The sequence below is a fragment of the Microplitis demolitor genome, chromosome 5, assembly GCF_026212275.2.
Source record: "Microplitis demolitor isolate Queensland-Clemson2020A chromosome 5, iyMicDemo2.1a, whole genome shotgun sequence".
Lineage (NCBI taxonomy): Eukaryota > Metazoa > Arthropoda > Insecta > Hymenoptera > Braconidae > Microplitis > Microplitis demolitor.
Window position 1 is genome coordinate 1224258 of NC_068549.1, and position 27470 is coordinate 1251727.

The window sequence follows — 27470 nt, forward strand, 5'->3', positions numbered from 1 at the left end:
TTAGCAAATAAATAAAAAACTTTCAAAGTACAATTTGTTTTTTTTTTTTTTTTTTAATTTAAATAATAATTAATCGATTACTGTAATGAGTTTTTATTAGACGGATAAATTACATAAAAACGGATTTTAAAAGTAATCAACCGATTATTTAATTTTTTTTTTAATCAGTAATTAATTATTGATGCAAACTCCACTCGGTTTATGGTAATTGATTAATTGATTATTTATTAATAACTCAGTTATTGTTTTATTATTTAATGGTTATAAGGATTGAGAAAAAACATACGTTTTAATATTAATAATAATAAATCATCACATAAATTAATTTTTTAATTATTAATCAGCTGAGTGTTTAGCAGAGGACTCATATGATAATTAGTAATTAATAAATTAATTACTTATGCATGCAGTACGCATTCCAATTTTAATTTCTTTCTTTTTAATTAATTTTGCTTAATAGTCGAGAACGATTATTTAAAATCATCGAATCGATCATTGATTGTTTTTTTATTAAAAGAATTTTTAAGGCTTGAATAAAAGTTTAAGTCTTAAGAAACGTGTAAATGTATAAAAGCGATAGTAAGTTCAACTTTTATCCAAGCCAGTCGTTTAATTAAAAACACAAACGTTTTTTTAAATTTTAATTTCAATTGATCTGAATTAAAAATTTTTTTTTTAAATTTAATTCAGTGGTAAATGTTTCAAGACTTCAACGAAATAAATTTATTTCCTAATGATTATAGTCGTATAATTTTATTTTTTTAATTAATTATGAGTCTAATGATTAGGAGACGAATTTTAATTTTAAATGGATTATAAATTTATCCAAGTGAGTCAACGGCTATCGTTGACAATCCTTTGGAATTAATAGTCGTTTTAAATTGTTCTGGCACTGGATACTCCGTCTAAAAATATTTATCAGTTATTTATTTATTATTAATATAAAATAATTTGTTAAAAATTACGTGAATGAGCTAGAAATTTTTAATTCATTTCACGTAATAATTAATTTTTTTTTTAAGAAATAATTTCCCTTAAAATTTTTGTAAATTCAAAAAATTTATTTTAATTACTAGTAATTTTTATTAATTAAATTTTAATTAATTACTATAAAAAAAAGTATTAAATTGATTACTTATTTTTTACACTTCAATAAAAATTAAGAAAAAAATTAAATAGAAGAATTATTTCTTAAATAAATTTTATAAAATTATAAATTAAATTTTGTTATTAAAAATAAAATAATTAACTTACATAATCACCATTACCCTTAGGTACCATAACATTCATTTCACTAGATTTACTGGTGATCAATTCAACATTAAGTGATTCTTGATTCAAATACATTTGACAGCCATCAGTCTTGTCAATTGAAATTGTTGGCACTTTTCCTAGTACCTAATTTTTAAAAATAAATAAACTATTATTCAATTCCTTACACAAACGATAAAATAAAACTCCAAATAAAAAGTGACGTGCATAAAAAAAAAAAGTATAAACAGTAAAAAAATAAAAAAGTAAACTTATCGTCAAGTCTTGAGTTAAATTTTTGAATAAAAGTTTCTTGAGTCAAAACGAACAAAAAAAAAATAGTGCGATTGTCATTTCAATCTGTCAAAAGTCAGCAATGTGTAACAAATAAGTACATTTTTTTATACTCAAAGTTAATTAATATTTATATTAATTAACTATTTACAGTTCAGGTTTTTTTATCCGGATTTTTTTAGTAGTCACGAAAAATGCGCTGGCAAATTGGTAAATATTTGAAATAATTTTGTTAATGTGTTTTAAAGTTAGAGCGACATGTGAGCTAATTAATAAATTAATTAATAGGAGGAAATATTAGACCAGTGCGTTTAGTTTGTGAGCTTAATTGGAAGGAGTGTCCGTATGCTGTTTTAAATTATATGTGGTCTGAAATAGTAACTGATGTTGTTGATTGTGTTGCTAATGAATCAATACTATTACGAGTAAGGATAATACCCTTCATTAATAATTAAATTATCTCGGCCTAATTTTTAATAAAAATTTTTTTTTTTATATTTTTAAATTCCACGTGTTTACTAATTCGACGTATTTTTTTTTATACAGATAATAATTTTATTACTCGTGTCAACGATTCTCGTTCACACAATTTGGTCACGACTAAAATCATTAAACGAAAGTGTCCTTACAAAAGACACATTAAATGACGTAGGATATAAACTACAAGATCTTGAATTACGCGTCAATATATTGACCTACAAAATGCAGTACGGGACCTGGCCGCTGCCCGAGCAGATAAAAGGAACGAGTGTCGAAGGACATAAACAGAATATACGATTAACTTTATCAGACAATCGTTCTTTGTTAAACAAATGTATCAAAAATACCCGAGATAGCTTCAGTATGCGAGTCCGTAAGCCGAAAACCGCTGAGACCAAGAGAATTAATTACGGGCACGATGCAAATGACAAATTACATCGCCGCAAAAGTGATAAGAGTCTTCCAACGAGAGATAAAAATGATTCACGACTTAAATCCTCTAGTGCAAAGTCCAAGAGTAGCAGAGAGTCGGTGAATAATTTTAGTCTGACGTCATCTAATGAATCTTTAGACGGTTTTTTGAAAAAAAGTTTGAATAATAATTCGATTTATCCCGTGGATAAAATTTTAAAGTCCTCACAAAAACCAGCCACGACCAAAGAAAGTCTCGCGGATGTTCAGCAGCGATTGGAAAAATTGCAAAATGTTTTGAAAACTTACAGTCAAGATAATTTATTAATTATCAAGTCTAAGGACAATGATGATGATGATGATGATGATGATAAGAAAGAATTTAGAGATTTTTTGAAAGAATTGAGTGACTTGCGCACTGATACTGAGAGTGACGACAATAAATTAGATGCTGATGTTGATGCTGGTGTTGATGTTGATAATAATGATGACACGAGTGACGGAAAAGATAAAATTATTGGTAACGAAAATAAAATTGATTTAAATGGGGAAGAAAATTTAAATAAATATGGATTTAAATCCAATGAAGAATTAACTGATGAATTAAATGACAGTTTGAATTTAAAAAAGGATTTAGTTGAAGGTTTCAATGACACGGAGGCTGAAGCATTGAAACGGACTTTGATAAATGAATTTTATTTAGAAAATAATTTAGTGAGTGAAGATAATCTTGAGTTTAGCTCGCAATTAAATTTTGCGCAGTCGAATTTACTGGACATTATTAATGAAGAGCAGTCTGGTAGCAGCTGCACGGAAAAAATAAGCAAGACGATGATTTGTTTTAAAAAAATAAGCCAAGAAGCGGAGATTCTAGACGCTGTTGAAGGAAAGAATTTAATTCAAGATGAATCACTGGAACTGATTCAGGAGTTGCGATTTAATGAGACTGATTTAGATGAGGGAGTAGAATTTGTTGATAAAAATTGTGAGATTGATTTAGCAAAACAATGGGAAAATTTTGATGAGCTGTCGATAGGACGCGAGTCTAGTGAGCTGATAAATAAATTAGAGATTACGGAAGTTAATGGAGGGGATGAAAAATTAGACGATTTAGTGATGAATAAAAATGAATATGAAAATGAATTGAATATTTATGATTTATTGGAAATAAAAAATGAAGGAAGTAGAGATAAAAAATTATTAGAAGAGAAAATAAATATGGAATTCGTTAAAAGTAACGAAGATCTGATAGATTTGAATGACGACGTAGAAATAAAAATAGATAACGAAAAAATAAATGATTTTGATAAATTTAATTTAATTGATAGTGAGAAATTAGATGATTTTAATCTGAGTGACGAACCTCTGACGGCAAGGACGATAATTAATGAAAATAAATCTGAAAATTCGGGCGATATTAAAAATTTAATAGAACTAGAGCAGCTGACATTCGAAGCTCTGACGCGGGTTGAAAGTTCATGGGACACTGAGATAACTAAAACAATATCTGAAGCATCGATGATTAATTTGGATTCGCTGGACGAGGATTTAAAGCTCAATACCAGCGAAATAAAATCCCTGAATGTTTTGTCTAAAGAGAGCAGCGTTTATTTGACGGTCGACTCTATTTCGGATTTATCTGTCGACAAAAGTCTGGAGTCTGGTGATAAAATGAATTCACTTGAGCCCGACAGCTTGGAGATGAATGAAAATAATTTTGAAAAATTGGCCGAAGATTTAAGCGACACTCGGACACCGGCTGTGATAAATAAAAGTAATGAATTGACAAGTTCGTTATCTGACAAAGTTTTCGAGCAAAATATTTATAACAGCGAATTAAATTTATCTCGCGATAAATCTAATGGCCTGATAAACAATTCGAGTGATAAAATGAATAAAAAATCACGGGCTAATTCGCTGCAACAGCTAACGGGAATAAAGTCTTTTAAAACCTCTGGGGATGGGGAAAAGAATGGAGAAAAAATTTTAAACACTAAAATAAATAATTATTCACAAAAAACGCGTAGTAATTTAAATTTGACACATGATAATGAGCATGAGAAAGGCGAGAGACGTGTAATTAATTTACAGAGGCGCAGCAAATCGTACGTGACCCCTAGAAAAGTCGAAGCAAGTCCAAGGATTAATACCGGGAATGCTAATAAATTATATAAATTTAATTCAAGATCACGTGAGTCGATGAATAAATTATCTAAATCCTGTATTCCGGTTTTGAAGACCCGTTTGGAGAGTAAGAAAGACGATTGCAGACCTAAAAGTCCAGCTCGCGGGCCGCTGACTGTTTCTGTCAGTCTGGAAAATTCTAAGCAAAATATCCCGGTCATCACTGAAGGCGCTTTTTGTAGACCGGTAATAAAACGCGGTAACTCTACTGTTGATTCAGAAGCTAGAGGTAAAAGACATTTTGAAGTAATGGGTGACAAAAATAAGGAGTTAATTATGAAGGACCAGACAATTATTTATGTGAATGTCGTCACTGACAGCGATAACTGTGTGACCAAAGTTATTGATCCCAAAACATTTTTGGAGTTTATAAAAGACCGGGAATTAAATGTTCACGAAGTTATTGACAAAAGTGTCGGTGAAAATAATTCAGTTAATTGTGAAGATAAAAATAAAAATTCTAAAATAATAACTGTCGTGTCGTCAGCAATTAATAGTAACAATAATAATAATAGTAATAGTAATAGTAGTAATAGTAATAATAATAATTTAGTGTGCAATAAATTAAAAGAGAAGGAAGTGTTAGCAAAACCTTCAATAGCACACACGAGCACATCGATATCAGATTTATCAGGAATTTCAAAACTTAAATTGCCAATTGACCACAAGCGTGCTCCTGACCGGACGTCAAATTCAAATGTCGCGGGTATTGAAAATATATTTAAACGGAAAAACAATAAATCTAAATGACAGTGATTGTGTTTTAATGATGATGTTTTGTAAAAGTATTTTAATTTGTACTGCACTTTAAAATTTTAAATATATTTTTATAGTGATTTAATTTATTTGAATATTTATTTTTAAAAACTCACCTGCATCTGGACGCTCTGGCAGTTTACGAACTCGATGCTGGAGACCAGTGAGTCGAAGACGATTGAAGACTTGCGGCATGAGTCCATCACGATTGAATTCAACTTTCCTTTTATTATTAGAGTACTGTCTTGACAACGGTACATGTAGACGACGTTGTTCATCTCGGGGTTCTCTATCACCAGGTCTTTGTTGCCCTTGTGGTATTCCTTTAAAAAAAAAAAAGAAATTTAATTCAATTTAATAGGATATTATTTTAGAATAAAAATAAATTAAAAAATACTTACGACCAGCCATTTTTTACCATCGCGACTAAATACTGGTGGTTTATCAATAGGCGCGTTTGCTGGAGGAACAGATTTCATTGGCGAGCCGGAATTATTAACGACCGGTGCTTTGAATGGAGCTGGACCAGTTCGAAGTGATGAATTTTTATGCGTTTGCATATCCGATGTTACTTTTTTCAGCGCTAAATAAATTATTTAAAAATAAATTCACTTCAAATTATAAATATTTATTTATTTCAAGGGAACTGCCATCAGCAATTTAACTTAAAATCACCAAAATATTAATTTTTGCTCTTTAAATTTAAAAAAAATTAATACTAGTAACTAAATATATTTTAAAAAATGAATTAACTGTACAAAAATGAGTTTTAACACAATTTATAAATGACAGTTCTCTTGAATAATTGAATAATTGATAAGCAATGAATAATAATTACACTTAGTAATATTTTCCCCTTGATTAATTTGTGCAAAAAGTGCACTTCTGTCATCACCACCAGCAGACGCTGAAATATCACCGACAGGCATGCAAGGTGGTGGTGGTGGCATACCACCAGGTGGTGGTGGTACTGGAGCTGATACACTGCCTGTTTTAGACCAGACCAAACCAGTTGTATGATGCTGACGTATGTACTTTTGTAATTCCGATAATGTCTGTACCCAGGCTTTGCACCATTCGACGTGATTCTTATCTCTGTTTCAACGAATACACGAGTTTAGATAAAAATAAACATAAGTAGGGAAGTAAAAGTTTAAAACTAACTTTTCTTTCCAGTCTTTCAAAACACGATTGGTGTAAAATTGGCCGGCGTCATTCATTTCTTTGACATACGGAGCGGGTGTTGGTGTAACGGCGACCCATCCTAGTGCGGGAATGCTCTCGCTGATTGCTGATAAATGATTGAAGTACTGGGAGCCCCGATTGTTCTCACGGAACTGCTGAATCAATTGAATTTGTGATGATGTAGGACCGAGAAGTGACACTTGTTCGGACTGACTCGATGGCGCTGGACGACTGGCCGCTGTTTTTATAAATTCTTTTTGAATTCTGTAATTTTAAAACCCCAATTATTTTTTATTGATAAAATAAAGTATCAATTAAAATACGAAATGAAGATTTAAAATTTAAATGCATACCGGAAGGCTTCATCGACGAGTTTGCTGTGAGCAGCAACGTCACCGCCGATCTTTTGACTTATGGCCAAGTACTCGGCGAACGGACCGGCGACGAGATCTTCGAACCCGGAAACGGACATGATGTTAAGTGTGTAGTCAAGTGATTCCTGATCGACAACTTCTAGTTCTGCCTCCACGTCTCCAAAGTCGGGAGGATCTGGAAATTCTTGGTCTTGTTCTTCGTCAAACTCTTGGCCTGTCGATACGTCGACGCTCTCAACGCGCTTTGGCAATGAAATGTGAGTCTGGATAGCGACCTCCTGGGTTTCGGTAAAAAATTTCGACGGCACGTTCTCGAGCCTTTTTGTCACCTTCTCTAAACGAGTTACCAGCTGCTCTAAATGCTCTTCTCGGTCGTTTTCGTAACCTGGAAAAATATTTTTATATTTATTAACCCATTTATTGTAAAATTAATTTTTAACTTCTTAAAATATTTTTATAAATAGTGTCATTGTCGCAATAATTTTTACGAAATATATCATATTTTTCGATGGTATTGTTACATAAATATGATGACTAAAACATCTACGTTGGTATCAAAATTTCTCGTCGCTTGATATTTAAAAATAGTTTTAATTTATTTTATTTTATTTCATTGATTTAACCAGATTTTATTATTTTTATTTCTTTCAATTCAAATTCCTCCTTAACTATCAAGTTTACATAAAAAATTATAAAATACTTTTTTGTAGGAAATTTAATTCTCTACAATTTAGTTCCTATACATTTTTACCGTATCTCCAATAATTAAACCAGAATTTCCGTTCAAAGATACTATTAATTTAAAAAAAATAAATTTTTCTATTCAACTATAAATCAAGAGCTTTGAAAATAAATTCTGGCTAAACTATCAGAGATACGATAAAAATGTATAAGGACAAATTTGTACAGAATTAAATTTCCTACAAAAAAGTACTCTATACTTTTTTACATAAACTCAATAGTTTCCGAGTTACTAAAGTTTTAACGAAACTGAAACCTTATTTTTACGAAATCAATATTTTTTATAATAAAATTACATAATAAATATAATAATTATTTGTTAGTTGAATAAATTTTACAATTACAATAGAAAAATAAATAAATAGATAAACCTTATCAATTAAATAAACAGAGTAAATAAAAAAAAAAGTTTTTTTCACAGCAGATAAAATGTTAAATAATAAAATAATAATCCGGTACTTCCAGAAAGCGGCAGTTAACTGAGAGACACACAACTGTCACGAGTATTAAACACGATGAAAATAACTATATAAATACGTATTTATAATTAGAAAACCGCGAATATTGTTGATGAATCCAAGAGTTAAATATAATGTAGGCGTTTAAATAACGTAATACTCACTTAAATTTATATTAATATCTTTATCTTATTCTACTTTGTCCACACTAATTAAAATAAATTAATCAAAGTACAAAGAGGGCGACTAAAATTAATAAACTTGAATTTAGATTATAGTTATAATTAGAAACGGAAAATTATTAGATTACAGCAGTATAGTAAAACAAATAAATTATTATTATTATTATTATTATTATTATTATTATTATTATATGGATAATCCTAACCAGGATGAATCATAGGTCCCATCGGATCAAATCTGACTTTATGCTCGCTGTTATTGTTGGTTGCGTGCATTAAATCTGAGAAAAACCTGTGTCGTCTTAAAGCGAGTTCATCCTTGGCAACTGGCGTAGCTGGTGGTTCTTGCATACCACCGCAAACCTCGGGATTATCTGTGTCGTCTTCTTCAGAAAGCCAACGTGGCATTGGTTTATCTACTGGTACTACTGCTACCGATGGTGGTTTAGTCATAACCGCCGGACTAACTGTACAATAATTTTTTTTTACACAATTTCACTCCTTCCTCAAATATTTACCACGAATTTATCAATTAATTAATTTATCACAAAATAAAATACTAATTGAAAGTTTGCTACTCTGCTAAAATAATAGGTAGCTATTAAAATACCTGGTTCAGTGGTTATTGAATTCTCAAAGACAGAATCGTCCCCTTCGTCGTCAGGTCCATCGGCAATCGTTCTTTCAATGTAACCTGGGGCTTGATACAAACAAACAGCTGGTGGCCCCATTACTATATTATCTAATGTCAATTTACATGTTTTGATATCGTCTATTGTTTTAATTGATACAGTAGTACTTGTTGAATCACTTTCATCGTTATCTTCTTGCTCATTTCCTTCTTCTTTCTCCCCTTCTTCTCCTCCATCGCCTTCTTGTCGGGCATCTTCAGCATCAGCTCTCATTTCATTACTTATTTCAATTGAACTCTCAACTTGCTCACTTTTCATCAAAGAAAAATCCAATTTTTCTTCTTGACTTTTAATCGAAGGACCAAAATTTTCCGCTTCACTTGTCATCAAAGAGAAATCCAACTTTTCAACTTCCTCACTTTCAGTCGGCAAACCAGAACTTTCAACTTGGTCACTTTTAATCAAAGAAAAATCTAAATATTCTTCTTCACTTTTTATCAAAGACAGACCGGAAATATCTTCAATAGGTTTGTCCTTAGAATGTTTTCTAATTTTCGACAAATTTTCCTCAATCTCCTTGCTAATTTCCATTAAATTTTCCTCAACAACAGTAATCATATCCGTAATATTTTCCTCCACTTGATCAATTATTTCCGATGATATTTTTTTCACTTCATCGATTACTTCAACTTCGACTTCGTTTATCAATTCGTTTGAAATTTTTCTAACATGATCTATTATTTCCGGCGTATGTATGCTCACTTTATCAGCTACTTTACCATTATCATTATTAATATCAATATCATTACTATCAACTACAGGAAAACTTTCTTTGGCATTCGTTGTTTCGTTAAAATTATTTCCATCCGAGTTTTCATAACTTTTAAATGTATCATCACCCACCTCTTTACTAATACTCTTAACTTCTAATATATTATCTTCATTAACAATATCAGTTAAATTAACTTCGATTTCTTTAACAGTCGTTATTGAATTATCCTCATGATTGCTAATATCAGACTGATTTTCCTCAACTTCCCCACTTAATTCTACAGCTAAATTGTCATCTACATCTTTTATTACTTCAACTAAATCATCTTTAATATCAATAACTTTATCTTCTAAATAATCTTTATCAATAACATCTACATCAATATCAATATCTTTTTTATCTATTAAATTAATTTCATTATCTATAGAAATATTTTCAACTCCTTGTTCTAAATTATCATCAATATCTCGGGTATTGACTAAAACACGATGAGCCTCATTGACTATAATCAGTGACCGTTCCTCGACATCGCGGATTATTTCACGGGAAATTTCTTTAACTTCAATTATAAACTCCTCTGAATTAACATCAATATCATCCGGTTCGAGTTCTGCTTCGTGATTATCGTCAGTTACTGGAGCATCAGTAGGCTCATTAACAGGAGAACTTTTCTTATCAGCTTCCGGTTTTGGCTTTTCATCACTTACAGGTCTAACTTTAGGCTTAATAACTTCGTAAATAACGTCGATACTTTCTTCTTCTTCTAATTCATCATTGCTGACGTGATTACCGTTAATTTGTTCAATATTTTCGTTAACGATATTTGAGCTTTGTTCATTTAAATTTGAATTTGAATTTTTAATATCTACTGGCAATTCTATTTTTATAGAGTCGACTTCTTCAGAACCGTCAGCACTTTCTTCACTACTATCACCGTTGCTACTTTTAGTTTTTTTTGACTTGCATGCACAACAGGAAAACATATTTATTTATTTATATAAACATTTATAAATAAACTATTTAATTATCAATCAATAATAATTTTGATTATCGATAAATAAATATAGAAACCTTTGTCAACAATTTTATAAATAAATTTATAATTTAAATAAAAAACTTTATAAACTCTGAATTTTAAAAATATCAGCCTTTGATTAATAAACTCGATGGTTTTATAAATAAACAGTCGCACCCTTGTTACAAATCACGGGTAATTTCCGCGACTCGGACACAGATCAATAAAATTTTAAACTCTTTCGTTAATTACGAGTAAAAATAAATGTAATAAGAGAAAAATACTCGGCACATTTTGAATTTTTTTCGACTTTACAAGTGTCTACTTGACTTGCCCTCGGATGGGTGGAGCACTGGAGACCATGACGGGGTTGAAAAATATTATAACTGGTACTGCGTTTTTTCCGAGCACGGATTTGGACCGCGTAAAAAATATGAGACGTAATATTGGCGGGTGCGTTGATGCTCGGAAACCCGCGAGATGAACCAGACGGATGTCAACGCGGAGGGACGGAGATGGAATTTAAATGAATCCCGGGGGTTAATGCTCGTTTTGGCACTGAGGGAAGCCACGGGGGGTGGAAAAGTGTCTAGGCCGGGTCATCCGGAATACGTAGTCGCAGGATACTGCTGCTCTGGAGTTTCGATTTGGAGCAGCATCTGCGGTAGGTGCTGCCATCAGAAACATTGTGGACGAGACCCGAATTTATTTAACACTTGCTTCCGGTTTAGTAAATAATTATGTTAATTATTCTACACATTTACCTGCTACTTCTTATTTCAGTAATTAGTATTTTGTAATTTATTCATTAACTAATTATTTATAATTCAATTATAATAAATAGTAAATAAATTTTTTTTAATTTTTCTTGATAATTGGTTTAATTAATAGTAAATTAATTGTTTAAAAATTCTGTAGTTTTTGATGAGTGTGAATTCAGAAGACATCAAATTTTAAATTATAATTAAATAGGGTAAATAATTGAAAAAAAAAATTTATAAAAAATGCACTTATTAATTTCAAAATTTTTTAAATGCCCATTTTTTTAAAAATTAATTTTATTAATAATTTACTCTATTTATGAATAGTTTTAAATTTGTCTAATATCAGCTATATTCACACCCATATTTAAAATTATAAATAAATAGAGTAAATAATTTTTTAAAAAATATTTTGAAAAAATGCACTTGTTGATTTTTTAATTTGGTAAATGCCCATTTTTTTAAAATTTTATTTTATTAATTACTTACTCGATTTATTAATTATTTTAAATTTGTCTGATGTCTGCTATATTCACACTCATAACTTTTGTAATTAATGATGACTATAAATATTAAAAAAATAAAAAATAATATTAATTATAAAAAATAAAATAAAATTTCACTAATTAATGAAACTTGTACCGTTACAAATTAATTAGACATTAGAAAAAAAACATATAATTAAATATATTAGAAAGTATGACATTGAAAATTAAATCTCTAATGAAATTAAGTAAGAAAATATATAAATAAATATCTTGGATGTAATTTAATAGATTTTATACAAAAAAAAATAAATAAATAAATAATAATAATAATGTTGTAAAAGCTGTTTAGAATCAATGCCAAATAAAGACTTGACCTAATACTTATTGAAGCCGGACTAAAACAATAGTAATTGCGCGTATGAGTAATACATAAATTTTAAATTCATTTTTATGAGATAAAATTGATAGATTATTTTTTGTAGGCTGTTAGGTAATCAGTAGGCAATAGAGAGTTTGGTGGGTGGGAAGTTAATGAGTAAAAAGGAGAAAAAAAATTAATGAAAATGATAAAAAACGAATTGTTAAATTAAACAATGAAATGAAATGTCAAGTGTCATATGTGAATTATGACTCATACGAACTCAGCAGGAGACATTGGAACATAACCATCAGATGCTTTGATAAATTATTTATTTTTTTTAGTAGACTTGGAATTATAAAAAGAAAAATGGGCGTCATTAATTAGTGGGTTCAATAAATTGTAGGTGATGATAAAAAATATCAATGGAAATTTGGATGAAAATAATAAAAAAAAAATGACAACTGGAGAGCCAGCGGCTATCGGAAATTGATTTGATAAAATAAGTGAAGTTACTCACCGGTTGATAAAAAAACAAGTGTTGACAGTTGACTGATTGTTGTAACAATATGAGAGTACTTGTAAAATTTGTTGTGAGACACAAAAACTGGGTTTTAAATATATATTTAAAGTGACAATAGTTAGTATGTGACACTAGACATTTACCAACAGACTGACAATCATCAGGGCGTCTGCCGGATACCGGAAGTACATACTGATATATCTATGTACACAATCATTAAGGCTGGTTTTCAGACACGGATTGGAAACTTGTAAGCGCGCATGCGCGGAATTCGAAATCGGGAGAGTGCGCAACGTATGAAAGTGATGTGCGCAGGTAAGGATTTAAACGCGAGGACTGATGTCAATCACACAGATTCCAATGACAGAAAATAATTAATGATTTCGATCCCGGATATCCAGATTTCCATAACGGGTTTTCATGATGATAATCAGAAGGAAATGTGGAAAAATAAAGATCCGATGGACACACGGAGCAAATGCCCATACACATGGGCCAGAGCTGTTTCAGGTCTCTAATATTTTTTCCCTCCAGTATTTTCTGTTATTTTACATTGAATGAGTCCCAGAAATAATGTTGGATTAGAATCAGAAGGTCAAATGAAAAAAAATTTTCAAATGAACACACAGAGCTGATTTCATCGAGATGACCTCGACATGACATCGAGATGACATCGACATGGTCTGTCGAGAGTCTAGGAATCTAAAAATTTTTTTTCCCATATTTTCTCCGGCCCTACCGACTTTCAGATTGATCCTTACATTTTTACATTTTTGAGTCACTGATGTCCACTCCGTTTGCGCTCTACGCAATTTTTAAACTAATATCTGTTTTACCTCGTCGGTAAAAAATATCTCATCTTTAGCAATAGAGAATAGAGATAATCTCTATTCTCCATCCACGTTTATAACATTTCTGTGCGCGGCAACTTTAATTACATCTACTCCCAACAGGTAGCAATACTATTTCGATAGTTGTGTTTTGTGTACAACAAATGCTAAGAGAAATCAACAACTTCAAATTAAATAAATATTTCCAGAGCACAGTGTTTTTATTTTTTTTTATTTAGTCTCTTTTTATTTCCAGGTAAATTCTCATTTACATTTTTTATAATTCATATTTTCTCTATATATTCAAAATTAAACCGTCTCAAGTCTTTGAGGTTAACCTCCAACACGAATTACTCATATTTATATTTTTTAATATTTATTAATTAATAAAATCACAGTTTATTCAGGAGCCAAAGTACTCCTGATTGTCGATGCCCAGCGTCAAAGATGAATCTGAGCCCGAAGGCGAAGAAATGTCGCACGATAGCAACAACAGTGACCAGAGTTCAGCCTCCTGTGATAGCAGTGCGGACCACAGTGACAGCGATGACTCCTCGGAGATGGATGAGGATGAATGCGAAAGAAGACGAAGTGAATGTATGGAAAATTTGGTAGACTTGGAGCGACAATTTACCCTCCTCAAGGAGCAGTCAGTATTTTTCATCATCATCTGGACTCTAGTCCTGGAAGAAAATTATTTACTTCTTTATTTTTATTATTATTAATGGAGAAATTATTTCTCTAGGTTGTATCGTGAAAGAATTACTCAGGTAGACACTAAATTAAGCGAAGTAAAAGTAGGAAAGTCCGAGGAATATCTTATACCCCTGGAAATCCTCAACCAAAACATGAAAACACGGACGGAAGTTGCGGGAATCTTGAAACAGTTGAGATTACAAAATATCGAGAACCAGTTCCACGCTGAGGAGCAGGCGGCCAGACAGAATTACGAAAGCGAAAAGAGACTTGTCTGGGACGCGATTTACAATGACCTGCAAGACAAAATACGGAGGCTAGAAGAGGATCGCAATAACGTGGACATCAACGCAGACTTGATGTTCAACTCAAGCAGCAGAAGGAGGAGAAATCACACGGACAGACGCAGAGCCGTGTCCGTCACTGGGCCGTACATTGTGTACATGCTCAATGACGCAGACATTCTAGAAGACTGGGCTCTGATCAAGAAAAGTTTGAGTAGTCGGAAAACCGAGATCCTTTGAAGTAAATATTAATTTTTTTTTTTTTCATCGAAATTTTTGGATTGTGCATAAGAATATTTTTAAAAACATTTCGATTAAGATAATGTTACATTATTAATATTGATATAAATATATACAGATAGATATTAAGAATTAAATTTAATTCATTGAGTTATTTTATTTCTTTATCATCTTCGTTCTATTCCTAGTGAAAGTGAGATTTCGTTTTTCCGATTAATATGGATGAGAAAATTTTATTTATTTTTTTGTTGACGAAAATTTTACTAAATAACAGAAGAATTAATTTAAATGTACGGAGACCTAATCACTTTACTTAGATCCACATCCAAATTTTAAATTATCTAGATCTATGTAAGGTAAAAAACCCAGTACCCAATTACTTATGCATTCATATATCTATATTTACTAAATTTGTCTAAATATAGATATACAAATACATGGAGAAATTGGATACTAGTTCCCTGATCGGATGCTGTCTTTTACCCTACAGAAAATCTATTAAAAAAATTCTAAAATTCCATTTTTAAAAAGATTTTGAAATTTAAAATAATATGTAGAATTTAAAAATTAGATCCGCCTATTTTTGCCTCCAAAAATTTTTGTAGCGAATTTAATTAACTAAAAAAAAAAAACTCAAAATCTAAATTTTTGAGTTACAATAATAAAAAAAAATATATTCTTACTTTCACAAATTTACCAGAACTTGAAAAAATGTTTCTAAGGCCAAAATAAAATCCCCACTTTTCCTTATTCACTTTCATTAAATCCCGATTTAAATTAAAGCCAATGGTTATTAATTAACAATTACGGACAAAGGTACTTAAATAATTTTACCATTAAACGTATTTTATTTATGCTATTTACAACACATACATACAATACGTGATCCTTACTTAACTCTAAAGTAATCTACTCGCCCAAGGTGTTGTTATTATTATTACATATTAATATACGTGTCAGTGTCAATGTACCAATTAGTATTTTCACAACACACTCTTGCATATTTAATAGTTTCATACAATTTAAAATCCTTACACTTAATTTATTAGGGAATCTTTAACGTACTTACAACGACAATTAGAACAATAGAGCATTTGTTTAATTTTTTCATTTATTTAAGTTTTCCAAGTGTCTGATATGTTACAAACTTATTTATTAATCAATTAATTAATCGAAATCCAGGAACTTGGTATTCAAATTTAATTAACGTAACAACAGAAAATAACTTGGCGCTCTTTTAATTTATTTTGAATAAATTTCCCTGCAATTACTATTGATTTGTGTACCAGTTATTTGTTGTATTGCTTAGACAATAATATGAGAATGCTGATTGATATTTTATTGTGATAATTATTTGGCAAGTACTCTATCTGACCAGAAAGACAAATAATAAATATACATATATTTATTTATATATTTATTTACTCCACATTATATTTGATACCCAAATAGTCGAGTATTCAAAATGAAATTAAACAAAATAATTAATTAATTAATTAACACCCGATCGGATTAATAATAATTATTATAATTTTGCACTTACATGGAACTAAAGCGTCAACCAGATTATTATTATTTTTATTGTAACTGTCTTATATTTTTAAAAAGACATTGAAAAATTGCATACGCTATTTTTATTTTATTTTATTAAATTTATTTTATTTTAAAATTACCCGCCAAATACGCTAATGCTGTATATGTATATAAGTGTAGTGTATATTAATGTTTATATGTACAGGTAAAGTATTTATCGATTTATTTTTAAATTTTTTAAACTCAATGAGTTTTTTTTTAAAACTTGCTTCGTTGTTTTAATAAATAACGAAACAGTCTTTAGTCCTTGCCTCTCTCTTTCTCTTAGTATTTGTCTTGTTATTCAAATAAATTCCCGCGAAAAACAAATCCCGAAAATAATTGCACCTTAAAAATAATTAAATTGTTTTATGAAGAAAAAAAGAGAGGGCTGTAGGACAAATATACATTTTATTACTAATTTATATTTTTAATAGTATACTTTCTTGGACATGTAGAAATTTCTACCTTCAATACGGTCTAAATACTTTATTTTATTTTATGTTTGTTTTTTTTTATTGCAATTCAGAAATAAATATTTAATTTGAGATAAGAGCTTCGATTATTTACTAGCCGCCAATTGTTGACTTTTTTATTCAATTTTTTGCTTAATTTTGTCATTTAAATTCAATTACAATGTAACTAATTGAAAATCTATGTGCTCGAAAAATTGTAAAAATACAGTACAAACTTTTTTTTTACAAAAATTTAATTAGTTTTAGATAATTATAAGTTAATTAAAGTCTTGGTATAAAATTTCAAGTATTGGGATTTTAATTTTTATTTATTCATGACTCGAAAATTTGAAATAAACGCGGAATCAATTCGGATTTAAGAAGGGTCAGATTTTTTTTCTCTATCACTTTCGTGGACGAACGATATTATCCTTGTTGCACTTGCGCACTAAATAGAACCTTTGTCCACCTTTTTCTCTTAAACAAATAAACATTTTTTCAAAGCAAAAACGTAGATTGCTAGATTATTGTGCAAAATATCGAGCCTCGTTCTAAATTTTACGTTTGGAGTTTTTATTTGAGAGAAAAGCCCGACGAAAATAACTACCGACTCTCTTTAAATGAAATCCCAATTAACTCCCAATTTTTAATTTTTTCTAGTCTCTAAAATTCTAGGCGTCAAATTGTTAAGAAAAATAATTTATTTAATTAGTGGAAGTGATTGATTTTAATATGACTGTAGTTCTTTTGATGTAAATAATTGAAGCTCTTACCTATTTTAGTAAAATAAATGAATGAAAAGTATGAGCATGATGAACAAATTGGTGTATTTAAATTTTAAAATTGGGTTTTTATTTATTTTATTTTTAAATATATATATTTATATTATTTAATTATTAAGAGTATCCAACGCTGTAAATTATGTTTGGTATTGAAGCATAGGCGCAGCCAGATTTGGATGGTGTGCCGTATTCATTCTCAACGCTGAGATACTTTTGTTGTACCATTCATCCTCTGCGGACATTCCTGTTAATATCAATATTAATAACAATTATTTTTACCATATTTAATTAACACCCACAATCCATGTAAATTAAAATAAATAATTTAATTTTATAGGATAGCGAATAATGAAAAAGATGAAGATAAAGAGACAGAAGGGTAGAGGAAGTGGAGGCGGGAGGAAGGGCAAGTCGATAAGCAATTCTCGAATACTCTTGATTTGATTTAAAAGCGATATGCCATCTTGTACAGGAAATGATGTAAGACGTCGCTCTGAAGGAAATGGAGCGTCTTCGAGTGAGTGAATCTTATGTCATTCTAAAGCTGTTTCTACGATTTGTTGTGTAAAATTCTACTGTTATTTCCGGTAAATATTTCACAGTATATCGCTCTGGGATTATCGACATTTTTTGTTCCGATAAAAAATAATTAAACTCTTGCTTTTGACCTGGGATTAAATAAATAAATAATTCAAAAATTTTTACCCATCGCGTCTTGTCGCATTCCCGTTACCGCAGACATATTCGACGCTGAGTGCGACATCGAGAAAGGCTGAGGCATACTTGGATATGATGAGGCTCCCATCTGCAATAAATCATTATTTATTTATTTATTATTTAAAATAATTAGTATTTATTTTTGTAAAATAAAATGAAATGAAAGACATTGATAAAAAGAATAATAATTTTTTGCGGGCATCCGTATCGGTCGTACAAATTATTGGCTCAATTAAAGCGACAGGCTTTCGGTAATCCGAAGCGGGCTCTACTAATTACCTGCAAATGCAATTTAGTTACATGAGTATACTGATGGACCGCGTGTATGCCACACCACGTCAATTATATTTAATCCATGCGGGTTCAAGATTAATAATTCTATAAAGAATTTTAATATTTTTATTTTTATTTTTATCGGCAGTAGAGAGCTGCCGACGGGAATTTAAATTCTTTGTTATCTTTATTGAATAATTAATAATAAATAAAAAATATTTATTATTGACAGTTCGGAGTGGAGTAGCCGTTAATTTGAGCCCTGAAGAAGTTGAAAATATTTGACGAAACGTTGGCAATAAATTAAAACTTTTTCTACAACTGAGAAGTTCTCATTTCCCGCCAATCTGAAATATTATTAATAATTAATTTAAATTCACCTGTGGATAACGATTTATTCCATTGATGCTATTGTGCGGATGAGCATAGGGCTGATACCCTCTGCCGGCACCTGGATAAATATTTCTCATCATAGCGCCTTGACAAGTAGGAATAGGTGCCAATGCTTTTTGTAACTGTTTTTCCTGTTTCCGATACTTGGCTCTTCTATTTTGGAACCATACCTGCAAGTAACAAATTGAAATTTTCATAACAGTGATCCATGTAACCGGGAATTATTTAATGGGCATTTAATGGAAGCACAAAAATTACGATGGTATAATTCCGCGGGATTATAGAGAGGAGATAACAGCGGAGGCACAAGGGAGATCCGAAACAGCGTGACCGGCGAGAGTAGGTTGGTTGCCAGGGGAAACATCACCGCGGAATGAGGACCAGTAAAAGCGGGCTGCATCACCATCACCATCACTATCACCAGCATCATCCCCATCACATGTATATAATACGAGAGACGGATAAGAAAGCCCGCGGGTACAAGCGGGTGGTGAGTTTCGAGAGTGAGAGAGAAAAGCTCTACTTGCCCTGCGCTTATTGGACGATAGTAAACGCGTGACGTCATACCGTGAGATCCCATTGGCGGATACGTTTTATCGACATTTCTGGACTGTAAACGCGCCCCCGAATAAATCGCGACTCCACGAACCCGCGACTATTAACATGGCGCAATAGTTGAACAAAAAATTTTTACTATTATTTATAAATAAAAAAAACACTAGATAGTTTTTTTGTAAAATTATAAATAAAATTTCCATCAGTTTATTTTTAAAAAAATTTATGTCTTAAGACTTGGGACTTTTTTTGTTAGTCTGTTTCTAGAAAGACGCGTATCCTGCAAGAACTGAAAAGCTAAGAAGAGTTGGTAATTCAATAACCGTATCCACTCTCTTTCTCTTTACTCTCTTGCTAGTCTGCTGCTACTACTTCTTAAGATAGAGGGTGAGTTTCGTCAGTATGAGGGAAAAAGTAGATAAAATATATAAAGATACTACTTGTACTTCTTTTCCTTATTTTCTTTTTTTTCGTTAGACGAGAGCTCGCGAAAGTGCTTTTGGACCTTTTGTTTTATTTAAAAAAATTTTTCTCACAATTTTTATTTAAAAACCCCTTGGAGTTTATTTTTTATTTACTATTTAGGCGGTGAGTTGTAGAATATATGTGTAGAGAGAATTGTAAAAGAAAAACGAGAGAAAATGGTGGATAATAATAAATAAAATAGCCTTAGGCCGGCTGTGTATAAGAGTGGAGTGGATGGTAAAATTGAGATGAGAGTCAAGGGTAGGCGATGATGTACCGGAGGCTGCCATTATATCTGAGCCGCCATTTTAAATCAAATTTTATCCACCCTAGATAGATCTCTGAAATGTCTCGGCCTCGAGAGCGAAATAAGCGGGAGATCTCTGTCTCAAGTCTCAAGATTCTTTTCCAGTTTCCCTCGGCTTCTTTTTAAATCCTCGACTCGCACACATTTATCGCGGAGATATCCCACCCTCGGAGAATAATCCAATCGAGAATAAATGTACTGCTGCTGAGAGTAAAAATCAAGATTTTTACTGTGATGTTCATGTATCGACATCGATCACAGTACAATCTAACCATTGTCGAGTATCGATTACCAGCTTTAGAGAATAACATGTTTAATATATAAATTATAATAATAAATTTATTTTATGAAAGAGAATAATTCAATAATTTATGAGAATAATGTTGTTAAGTGCAGCTTTAACTAAACAAAAATATTTAAATTAAAAAAAAAAATAAAAAATACTTGGCTACGGTGAGTGAATAATTTTAGAATCACCGCACAAGAAATCTCATTATGACGAGGTAAAAAAGTTTGAAGAAAAAAAAAAAAGTAGAGATCCGGTAGTCCCCGCAATGATATCAAATTAGTCGAGTTATCATTTGAACTTGCCAATCTTTCGCGCTCTCAATCTCGATTTTCTCTTACCTTTTATTTTTATACCTTTGATTCAATGACACAATTCAGACATTATTCAATTAATCTCAATAATATATTCGCGATATTATTTCTGTGCTTTACTTTCACCTTTTAGGGCACGACCGGAAACTTTTTTTTACAATATCTATTTTTTTCGTCGTGTTTAATTTTTTTTTATCGCTACGTTCAACGGAAATATGAAACAATGAAGTTAATTTACCAACGGATACGTGTTCGGATCATACTCGAGGATCGAATAAATGTTTTTATTGAAAATCATTTTTTTTTTTTTTTATTTCAAATTTGTCAACGTTTTTATTTTTTTCTCATAGACTGCAGGAAATTTTTGGAGTAAGCGAGGATCATACTCAGAGTAAATGCGGAGATTATTTTATATTTATACTCCCATTGAACTGCACTTTACTCCGAGAAGCTTTTCTTTATAAAATAAAAGTGCGCGGAATAAATTACGAGTAAAAAATTCGCAGTTTTAATGACTGAAGAATAGTAAAATTTAATAAACTAGACGCCAGGTCGGAGTTTTTATCAAAATAAAATTACTCTGCTAAAAAAGAACTCATTTTTTCTTTAAATTAAAAAACTCAAAATAATTGAGCGACCTCAGATTTGAAATAAACTCTGAACTTTTCCCATCTTTAACTCTTCAGATTTTTTTTGTCTGTGTAATTGCCTTTATTTGAAAATAATCAAATATTGCTTCCAAAATTCTTAAGCTACATTAAATACACATGTAAGTACTTTGCAAATCTGATAAAATTCAAAATAGAATTTTAAAAAAATAAAATCACTGATAATTCAATAACCAGCATACAATCGATAAAATTGAGCTATAAAACTAAATTGAAAAATTTTACTCAAGCAAAATGCGCGGTAACTTTTTCCAGTTTAAAAAACTTATAGTTCACACGCCTGCCCATCAATTAGCGAAAAGTTTTAAAGGGAAAAAATTAAAAAATGTCAACACACGAATGTGAAAAGGATGGCGGATGGATAATAACAATATAATAATAATAATAATAATGATAATATATAGGAAATAGCTCGACGAAGTGCGGAAGTGATGCTTTGTGCATAACTTATATAGGCAGTAGTGGGTGCATCAGTAAAAGCAAACCGCGTTTTACTTGGCATCGCAGTTTAACAGGGTTAAGTCACGGCGGTTCTCGGGCTTTTAACGCAAACAACACCCGTGCATTATATATCAAAAGCGGGAACGTTGCGTCAACTGTTTTAATATGTACCTCCAACCGCCTCGTCGACGGAGTTTTGTCAATTTCTCATCCGCGTATTACTACTACCAGCATCAGAGGCTATAGCCGAGTAACGCGGCATGCTCTACAACCTGCACCGACCATTAAATTATTTTGAATACCCATTTCTCTTTGAGAACACACTTCACATTTCCCATTCACTTTTTTGTTAAATATTTTATCTCTTGCCCTTAAACTCATTCTACTCTTTACCCAACTCAATTATTTCATAGGCTTTCCCAAGCGCGTTACATATTTTTTAAAATCCAAAAACATCAACATTACATTTGCGGTGCATTAGAAAAACGGAGGAAAAGAGAGTCTGATAAAAAAGTGTCTCGTCAGTCATCAGATGTTTTATTTTTGGATAAAGAAAGAGGGTCGGTTGCAGCGGAATAAAGCCGAGATATATCTTGAATCGACATTTGCGCTGGTAATTCAATTCAAGCGCCCCTGCACGCTCGCGTCTTTGATTCAATTACGCGGAATGAGTCACAATGTGCGCTCGCGAGACAGAGCAAGACAGAGGGACAAAGAGCACATTGCAGTCAGTGTCAACGGAGTTTAGAATTCAAACTAAAAATTTTTATGTCTATCGATTACTTCAAAGACTTCCCTAGTGACTTTAATGCGTGTCACTCTATTTTTTTTTTATTCACAAAACAATTTTATTTAAACTATTAATTACAATAATAATAACAATAGTATCAGAAATAATAATAATAATTTTCATGGTTTGTTTGAATTAAAAATAATAATTTAATTCCATAATAAATTGAAATAAAATATACATATATATATATATATGAGAAATGATGAGGGATAAATGGAATGTTATATGATAGTTGGATACTCTACTCACCTGAATTCTAGCCTCGTTCAATTTCGTGCTCCTCGCTAATTCCTCTCTGCAGTATATGTCCGGATAATGGGATTTCGCGAACGCCGATTCCAATTCCGCCAGCTGCTCCTGCGAAACAATTGGAAACCGTATTTGAAGGCACGTCGCTTTAACCATATATATATATTCATATAGGTACACACATAGATCTAACTCTGTCTGCATCACGTACATGTTAATCGTGTAATCAGGAACAAGCAATGTACAATAAAATTTACTGTTAATTTATTACGTAGTCTCATTTACATGCTCATTACCATTTCAATAAAAAAAAAAAAAAAATAGAGGTTGGTATTACTATCATAATGATAATGAACAATAATGATACCTGGGTGAATGTTGTCCTGTGTCGTCTTCTAGCGGGCGTAGGACAGCTTGCTGTGGTCGGTGTGTGGCCGATGTGCGGACTCGAGGCACAGGGCTCGGGTTTCAATTTTTTGAAAGCACCCTCAGCACCTGCAAACACCGCGTAACCTCAACAACCACATTTTATTAATATTATTATTAATATTATCATCATCATGTTTACTATTTTATTTATCTCTATCTTTAGCAAACTCGCCCGCGACTCTGTTAAATATAAATATAAATATATATTTAATTGAATAAATATCAAGGACGCGCGTCGGCAAGCAGAAGCTGGATCGCAAATGAAAAAGTTTTTAAACGCATTATTAATAAAGTGTTTGGATGGCTGACCATCAGACACTTGGAAGGAACGAAACTACACAGACTGGGAAATCTGCATGACATCAGGTTGATGGCGCAGAGTAAGAGGAAGAGGCGATAAAGAGTGAGTGAGAGGGATAGAGGTGCCGAGCCAGCAGCCAAGCAAGTCCCTCGCACTGTACTCTAACTTGGTTAGGGCGTTAATGACCTAATCATGTTACATGCTGATTCAATGTTCGAGGATGAATGCTGTCCACTTTACGCGCCTTGCCCCCGTTTACCCCATTCAAACATTCTCCAGCAGAAACTCGGTCAAGTTCACCTGCATACATTTTAACCCCATCAATCTTATTTCGCCACCTGATTTTATATCCTGACTTGTCCGCTCGGGGACTACTTTACGGGCTTACGTGCTAATGACAATGATAACTATGCTGATGATGATGATAATGATGATAATAATAACAGTATTCTGTATATAAATGTATGTAGATGGTATGTTAAGTGCGATTTTACTCGATGGGGTGAATGATACTCGACACCGTAGCTCGCCTCGGGCTGCCAACAAGACCATCTGTCATCTTTATAACATCCGTCATCACAACTATCGACATAAATCCATAATAATTCCACCAACTACTTAATCCTACTAATAATCACTTATTTCTAATGACTATTCCCGACATCTGGAGTCGCCTGGATCCTAAATCATCAGAAGAATCTAGACAGCAGATAGAAAAGCAGCTAATAAAACCGCAATAGTGTCCAAGGATTTCATCTATTTGTAAGCACTTGGATGCTAGAGAAACATAAATATTTGATTTGACTGATTGATAAAAAGTTTACTTGCTCTGAATAGTATGTACTTTTGAAATGACTTGTAAGTGTGACAATGAGATTGATGACAATAATAGACGGATGGTAACAGTATATAATAATGATGTACTGTGAGTGCGTATTAGCAAAAAAAAAGTCCCCCATGCTCACCAGCCCTAGTTTTAAGAGAGAGCCATCAGCGAACAATAATAGCCCGACAACAGGTAGAACCATATGTCGGTCTCGCGAGCCTATTGTCCACACGAGAGTTGACACCCCCCGTGTTGCCGCAACAAGACTTCCGTCACTTGGCAACTCAACAACCGGAAAATTTACCCATCATCTCGAGTAGGCGTTGTGCATTTTAATAAATATAATACCAAACTAATATATATGTGAAACTACCCTTTGATGTTACTACAAAAACTAATTATTATCATTAACAATAATAGTAGTAGTAGTAGCAGTTAGCAGTACTAAGACTAGTAATAGCATCAATAAATGTATTGTCTCACCAACACTAGTGGCATTGCCGACGCTATTCCTCCCGGGAGTTGCTGCTGGCGTTGGCGGACTGGCTTCCAAACCCTGGTGGACCCCGTAAAGTCCAAAGTCTTGTTCGTTCGAGCTCGCACTGCTGCACTTACGTTTCTCCTGGTTGTGGTTCAAATGGAAGGCGTCGTTTTCAACGAGCCCGACTCCAAGCAACCCGAGGTTCGGCCTCAGCTCGTCCATAAGTTTGTTTTGACTGCAGTTCGCCGCGGCAGCTGAAAAGTTTAGCTGGCGACTGAATATTGCCGGGAATATGTTGAATTGCTGGTGATCCAGACTCAGCGCGGTGGTCGGCAGAGATCCGCCGCCTACGGAGGTACCACCGACGGAACCAACACCGCCGCCTGGGCCACCGTTCCCACCAGATAAGTCGTTAGCCAGGATGATGCCGGGGTGACCTTGCTGAGAGGTCTCAGGTAATCTTTACTACCTTTTCAAACACTCGGTTGGCTACGACTTTTTATTACCAGGACATGCTTGTAGTTAAATAAATCCACACAACTAAAACTAGTACTCTAGTACTGCAGTCTCTGGTCTCCACTTGCATTAAACAGCAATCCGGTCATGAAATAAAAATTTAATCGCCTCCGTGCATGTCAATTCTCACAAAATAAATCCTCACAAATATTGTCTGCACTTAAATGTTCATCACACAATAAAATTCACTTTACAATAATTGTCGTTACTATTATCCATTTGTTACAACATACAGAGGTATCAGTCTCCACAAATATGATAAACAATTTAAGAGCGACGTTATACGTAATCCCTTGGGTTAAACAGCGGCGTATCTCACCGAGTCTCGTCTTCAGAGTGCTCTTGTGACCAGGAAGGTCTGATTAAATTGTAAATTCAAATTTTATTACAAACTATTATTTAATTTAGACGGCGCCTCAGTCGGTCAGAGGGTAAGGAGCGAAAGAGGGGAAGGAATTGCCGTCCTTGAAAATTCAAATATTGCCAAAATAATTGGCGGGAGTTTAAGGGATGTTACGTTATTAATCAATTGAATTTTAATTTATGAGTTGCACTGTACTAGGATGATCGTGTTGATAGAGCGCGGCACGGACAGCGGGTCGCAGAACAAAGCATTGCGTGTGAGTTAAATGTAAATATATATGTTTATATATTCGGTAGCGGATGCGTCGGATCGGGGAACCGGAGCGCGAGTTTCGAGACACGAAAAATAATTTTAGCCGATGGTTGATGGGGGCACCGTTCGCCGTGAGTTCTTGTGGGATTCTGTCCGCGAAATGTAGTTATCCCAGCACAAGATTCGGGGGATGCGCGTCCAGAGCACGGGGGTGGGAGCGGCGTACCGACCCCTGGACGTGTACGAGCGAGCGTCAATCCACCCTCTAGTACAAGTGCCGAGTACGGTTGCTCAGCCTCACTGGTTGCTCTGTGCCAACCGTTGTCATGGTAATGTCCAATAGAACGTCGCGAACAACCACTGCTTTATCCCAGCATTCAATATGGCGGTCGTCCAATGAAAATTCCTCTGGAAAATAGCCTGCGAGCGATTTTCTTCTCTTGCCCACCCTCTCTCTGGCCCTGTCTCATTTTTTTGTCTTGCCATTTCATTCCTTTTTTTTTCCAACTATTTTTTTATTTTATTTTTATTTTTATTATTTTTTTTTATTTTTTTTTTTTTTTGTTTTTTATTTTTTTTTATTTATTTACTTTTTCTGCTTTAGGTACTCTTATGCCTTTTTTTGCCCACTTTCTTTTTTTTCTTCATCGTACTCTCTCAGAATGATCTACCAGTTTTTTCAACGACCAACAAGAAAAAGCTCAATAGAAAAAAAAATTAAGTATATTTTTTTCACTCACTTTTCTTATTTTCTTTATCATGCATTCGATAGACTCAGATGTTTTTTTTTTTTTTTTTTTTTTTTTTTTGTTAATTTTCTGTCGTGTAAAAAAACCGAGACGCTAGTTGTCATCCCAGGTCACTCGTTATTATGTGCTAGTGGTAGTAACCGTGTAAATTCTAACTTTTGAAAGTAACTAGTAGTAAAAGACTACTATAGATCAGACCGCACTTCTGCATACTCTTTGTTCTTGGTAAACTTTGTCACTTACTCCCCTACGACTATAACTGCGACTATAAAAAGTCAAAATAAAATTCTTGTTCTTATATAAAATAAAAATAAAAAAATAGTGTTGATGAATAAAAACAAGCCTCGTGTCAATTGTATTAAATAAG

At 32.4% G+C, this 27470-nt stretch overlaps 3 protein-coding genes across 5 annotated transcripts; 1 reads left to right on the forward strand and 2 right to left on the reverse strand.

Moving 5' to 3' along the window:
- Positions 1 to 57: 57 nt before the first annotated feature.
- Positions 58 to 12956, reverse strand: LOC103569262 (adenylyl cyclase-associated protein 1). 2 transcript variants are annotated; one of them, XM_008546477.3, is made up of 9 exons: positions 8927 to 10718; positions 8523 to 8783; positions 6915 to 7320; positions 6541 to 6825; positions 6215 to 6471; positions 5778 to 5959; positions 5493 to 5699; positions 1255 to 1398; positions 58 to 905 (listed from the first exon to the last, which is right to left on the reverse strand). In XM_008546477.3, the coding sequence occupies exons 1-9, from the start codon at positions 10701 to 10703 to the stop codon at positions 822 to 824; spliced, it is 3603 nt and encodes a 1200-aa protein (XP_008544699.2). In that variant the 5' UTR covers positions 10704 to 10718; the 3' UTR covers positions 58 to 821. The 2 variants fall into 2 exon arrangements, with proteins under 2 accessions (XP_008544699.2, XP_008544700.1); XM_008546478.2 differs by lacking the exons at positions 8523 to 8783; positions 8927 to 10718 and adding an exon at positions 12863 to 12956 and having other exon boundaries at positions 62 to 905.
- Positions 12957 to 13802: 846 nt separating this feature from the next.
- LOC103569263 (breast cancer metastasis-suppressor 1-like protein) lies at positions 13803 to 15057 on the forward strand. Of its 2 annotated transcripts, none has more exons than XM_008546480.3 (3): positions 13803 to 13951; positions 14094 to 14344; positions 14441 to 15057. In XM_008546480.3, exons 2-3 carry the CDS (start codon positions 14127 to 14129, stop codon positions 14913 to 14915), a joined length of 693 nt encoding a protein of 230 aa, XP_008544702.1. In that variant the 5' UTR covers positions 13803 to 13951; positions 14094 to 14126; the 3' UTR covers positions 14916 to 15057. The 2 variants fall into 2 exon arrangements, with proteins under 2 accessions (XP_008544702.1, XP_053595178.1); XM_053739203.1 differs by having other exon boundaries at positions 14103 to 14344.
- A 2804-nt stretch (positions 15058 to 17861) lies between these two features.
- On the reverse strand, positions 17862 to 25527 carry LOC103569264 (homeobox protein unc-42). The gene is made up of 6 exons (XM_008546481.1): positions 25225 to 25527; positions 23553 to 23680; positions 23186 to 23293; positions 19095 to 19277; positions 18430 to 18529; positions 17862 to 17968 (listed from the first exon to the last, which is right to left on the reverse strand). Exons 1-6 carry the CDS (start codon positions 25442 to 25444, stop codon positions 17862 to 17864), a joined length of 846 nt encoding a protein of 281 aa, XP_008544703.1. The 5' UTR covers positions 25445 to 25527.
- Positions 25528 to 27470: the final 1943 nt, after the last annotated feature.

Bases quoted from the DNA above. Each gene is read 5' to 3' on its own strand.
- LOC103569263 (XM_008546480.3), top strand. From the start codon at position 14,127: ATGCCCAGCGTCAAAGATGAATCTGAGCCCGAAGGCGAAGAAATGTCG. The intron at 14,345-14,440 runs GTCAGTATTTTT...TTATTTCTCTAG, and splicing joins TTTACCCTCCTCAAGGAGCA to GTTGTATCGTGAAAGAATTA.
- LOC103569264 (XM_008546481.1), bottom strand. From the start codon at position 25,444: ATGGACGAGCTGAGGCCGAACCTCGGGTTGCTTGGAGTCGGGCTCGTT. The intron at 23,294-23,552 runs GTATCATTATTG...ATTGTTTCGCAG, and splicing joins ACAGGACAACATTCACCCAG to GAGCAGCTGGCGGAATTGGA. The intron at 17,969-18,429 runs GTAAAAATTTTT...TGATATTAACAG, and splicing joins AATGCGACAAGACGCGATGG to GAATGTCCGCAGAGGATGAA.
- LOC103569262 (XM_008546477.3), bottom strand. From the start codon at position 10,703: ATGTTTTCCTGTTGTGCATGCAAGTCAAAAAAAACTAAAAGTAGCAAC. The intron at 7,321-8,522 runs GTTAGGATTATC...ATATTTTTCCAG, and splicing joins GGGACCTATGATTCATCCTG to GTTACGAAAACGACCGAGAA. The intron at 906-1,254 runs GTAAGTTAATTA...AAATATTTTTAG, and splicing joins CTAAGGGTAATGGTGATTAT to ACGGAGTATCCAGTGCCAGA.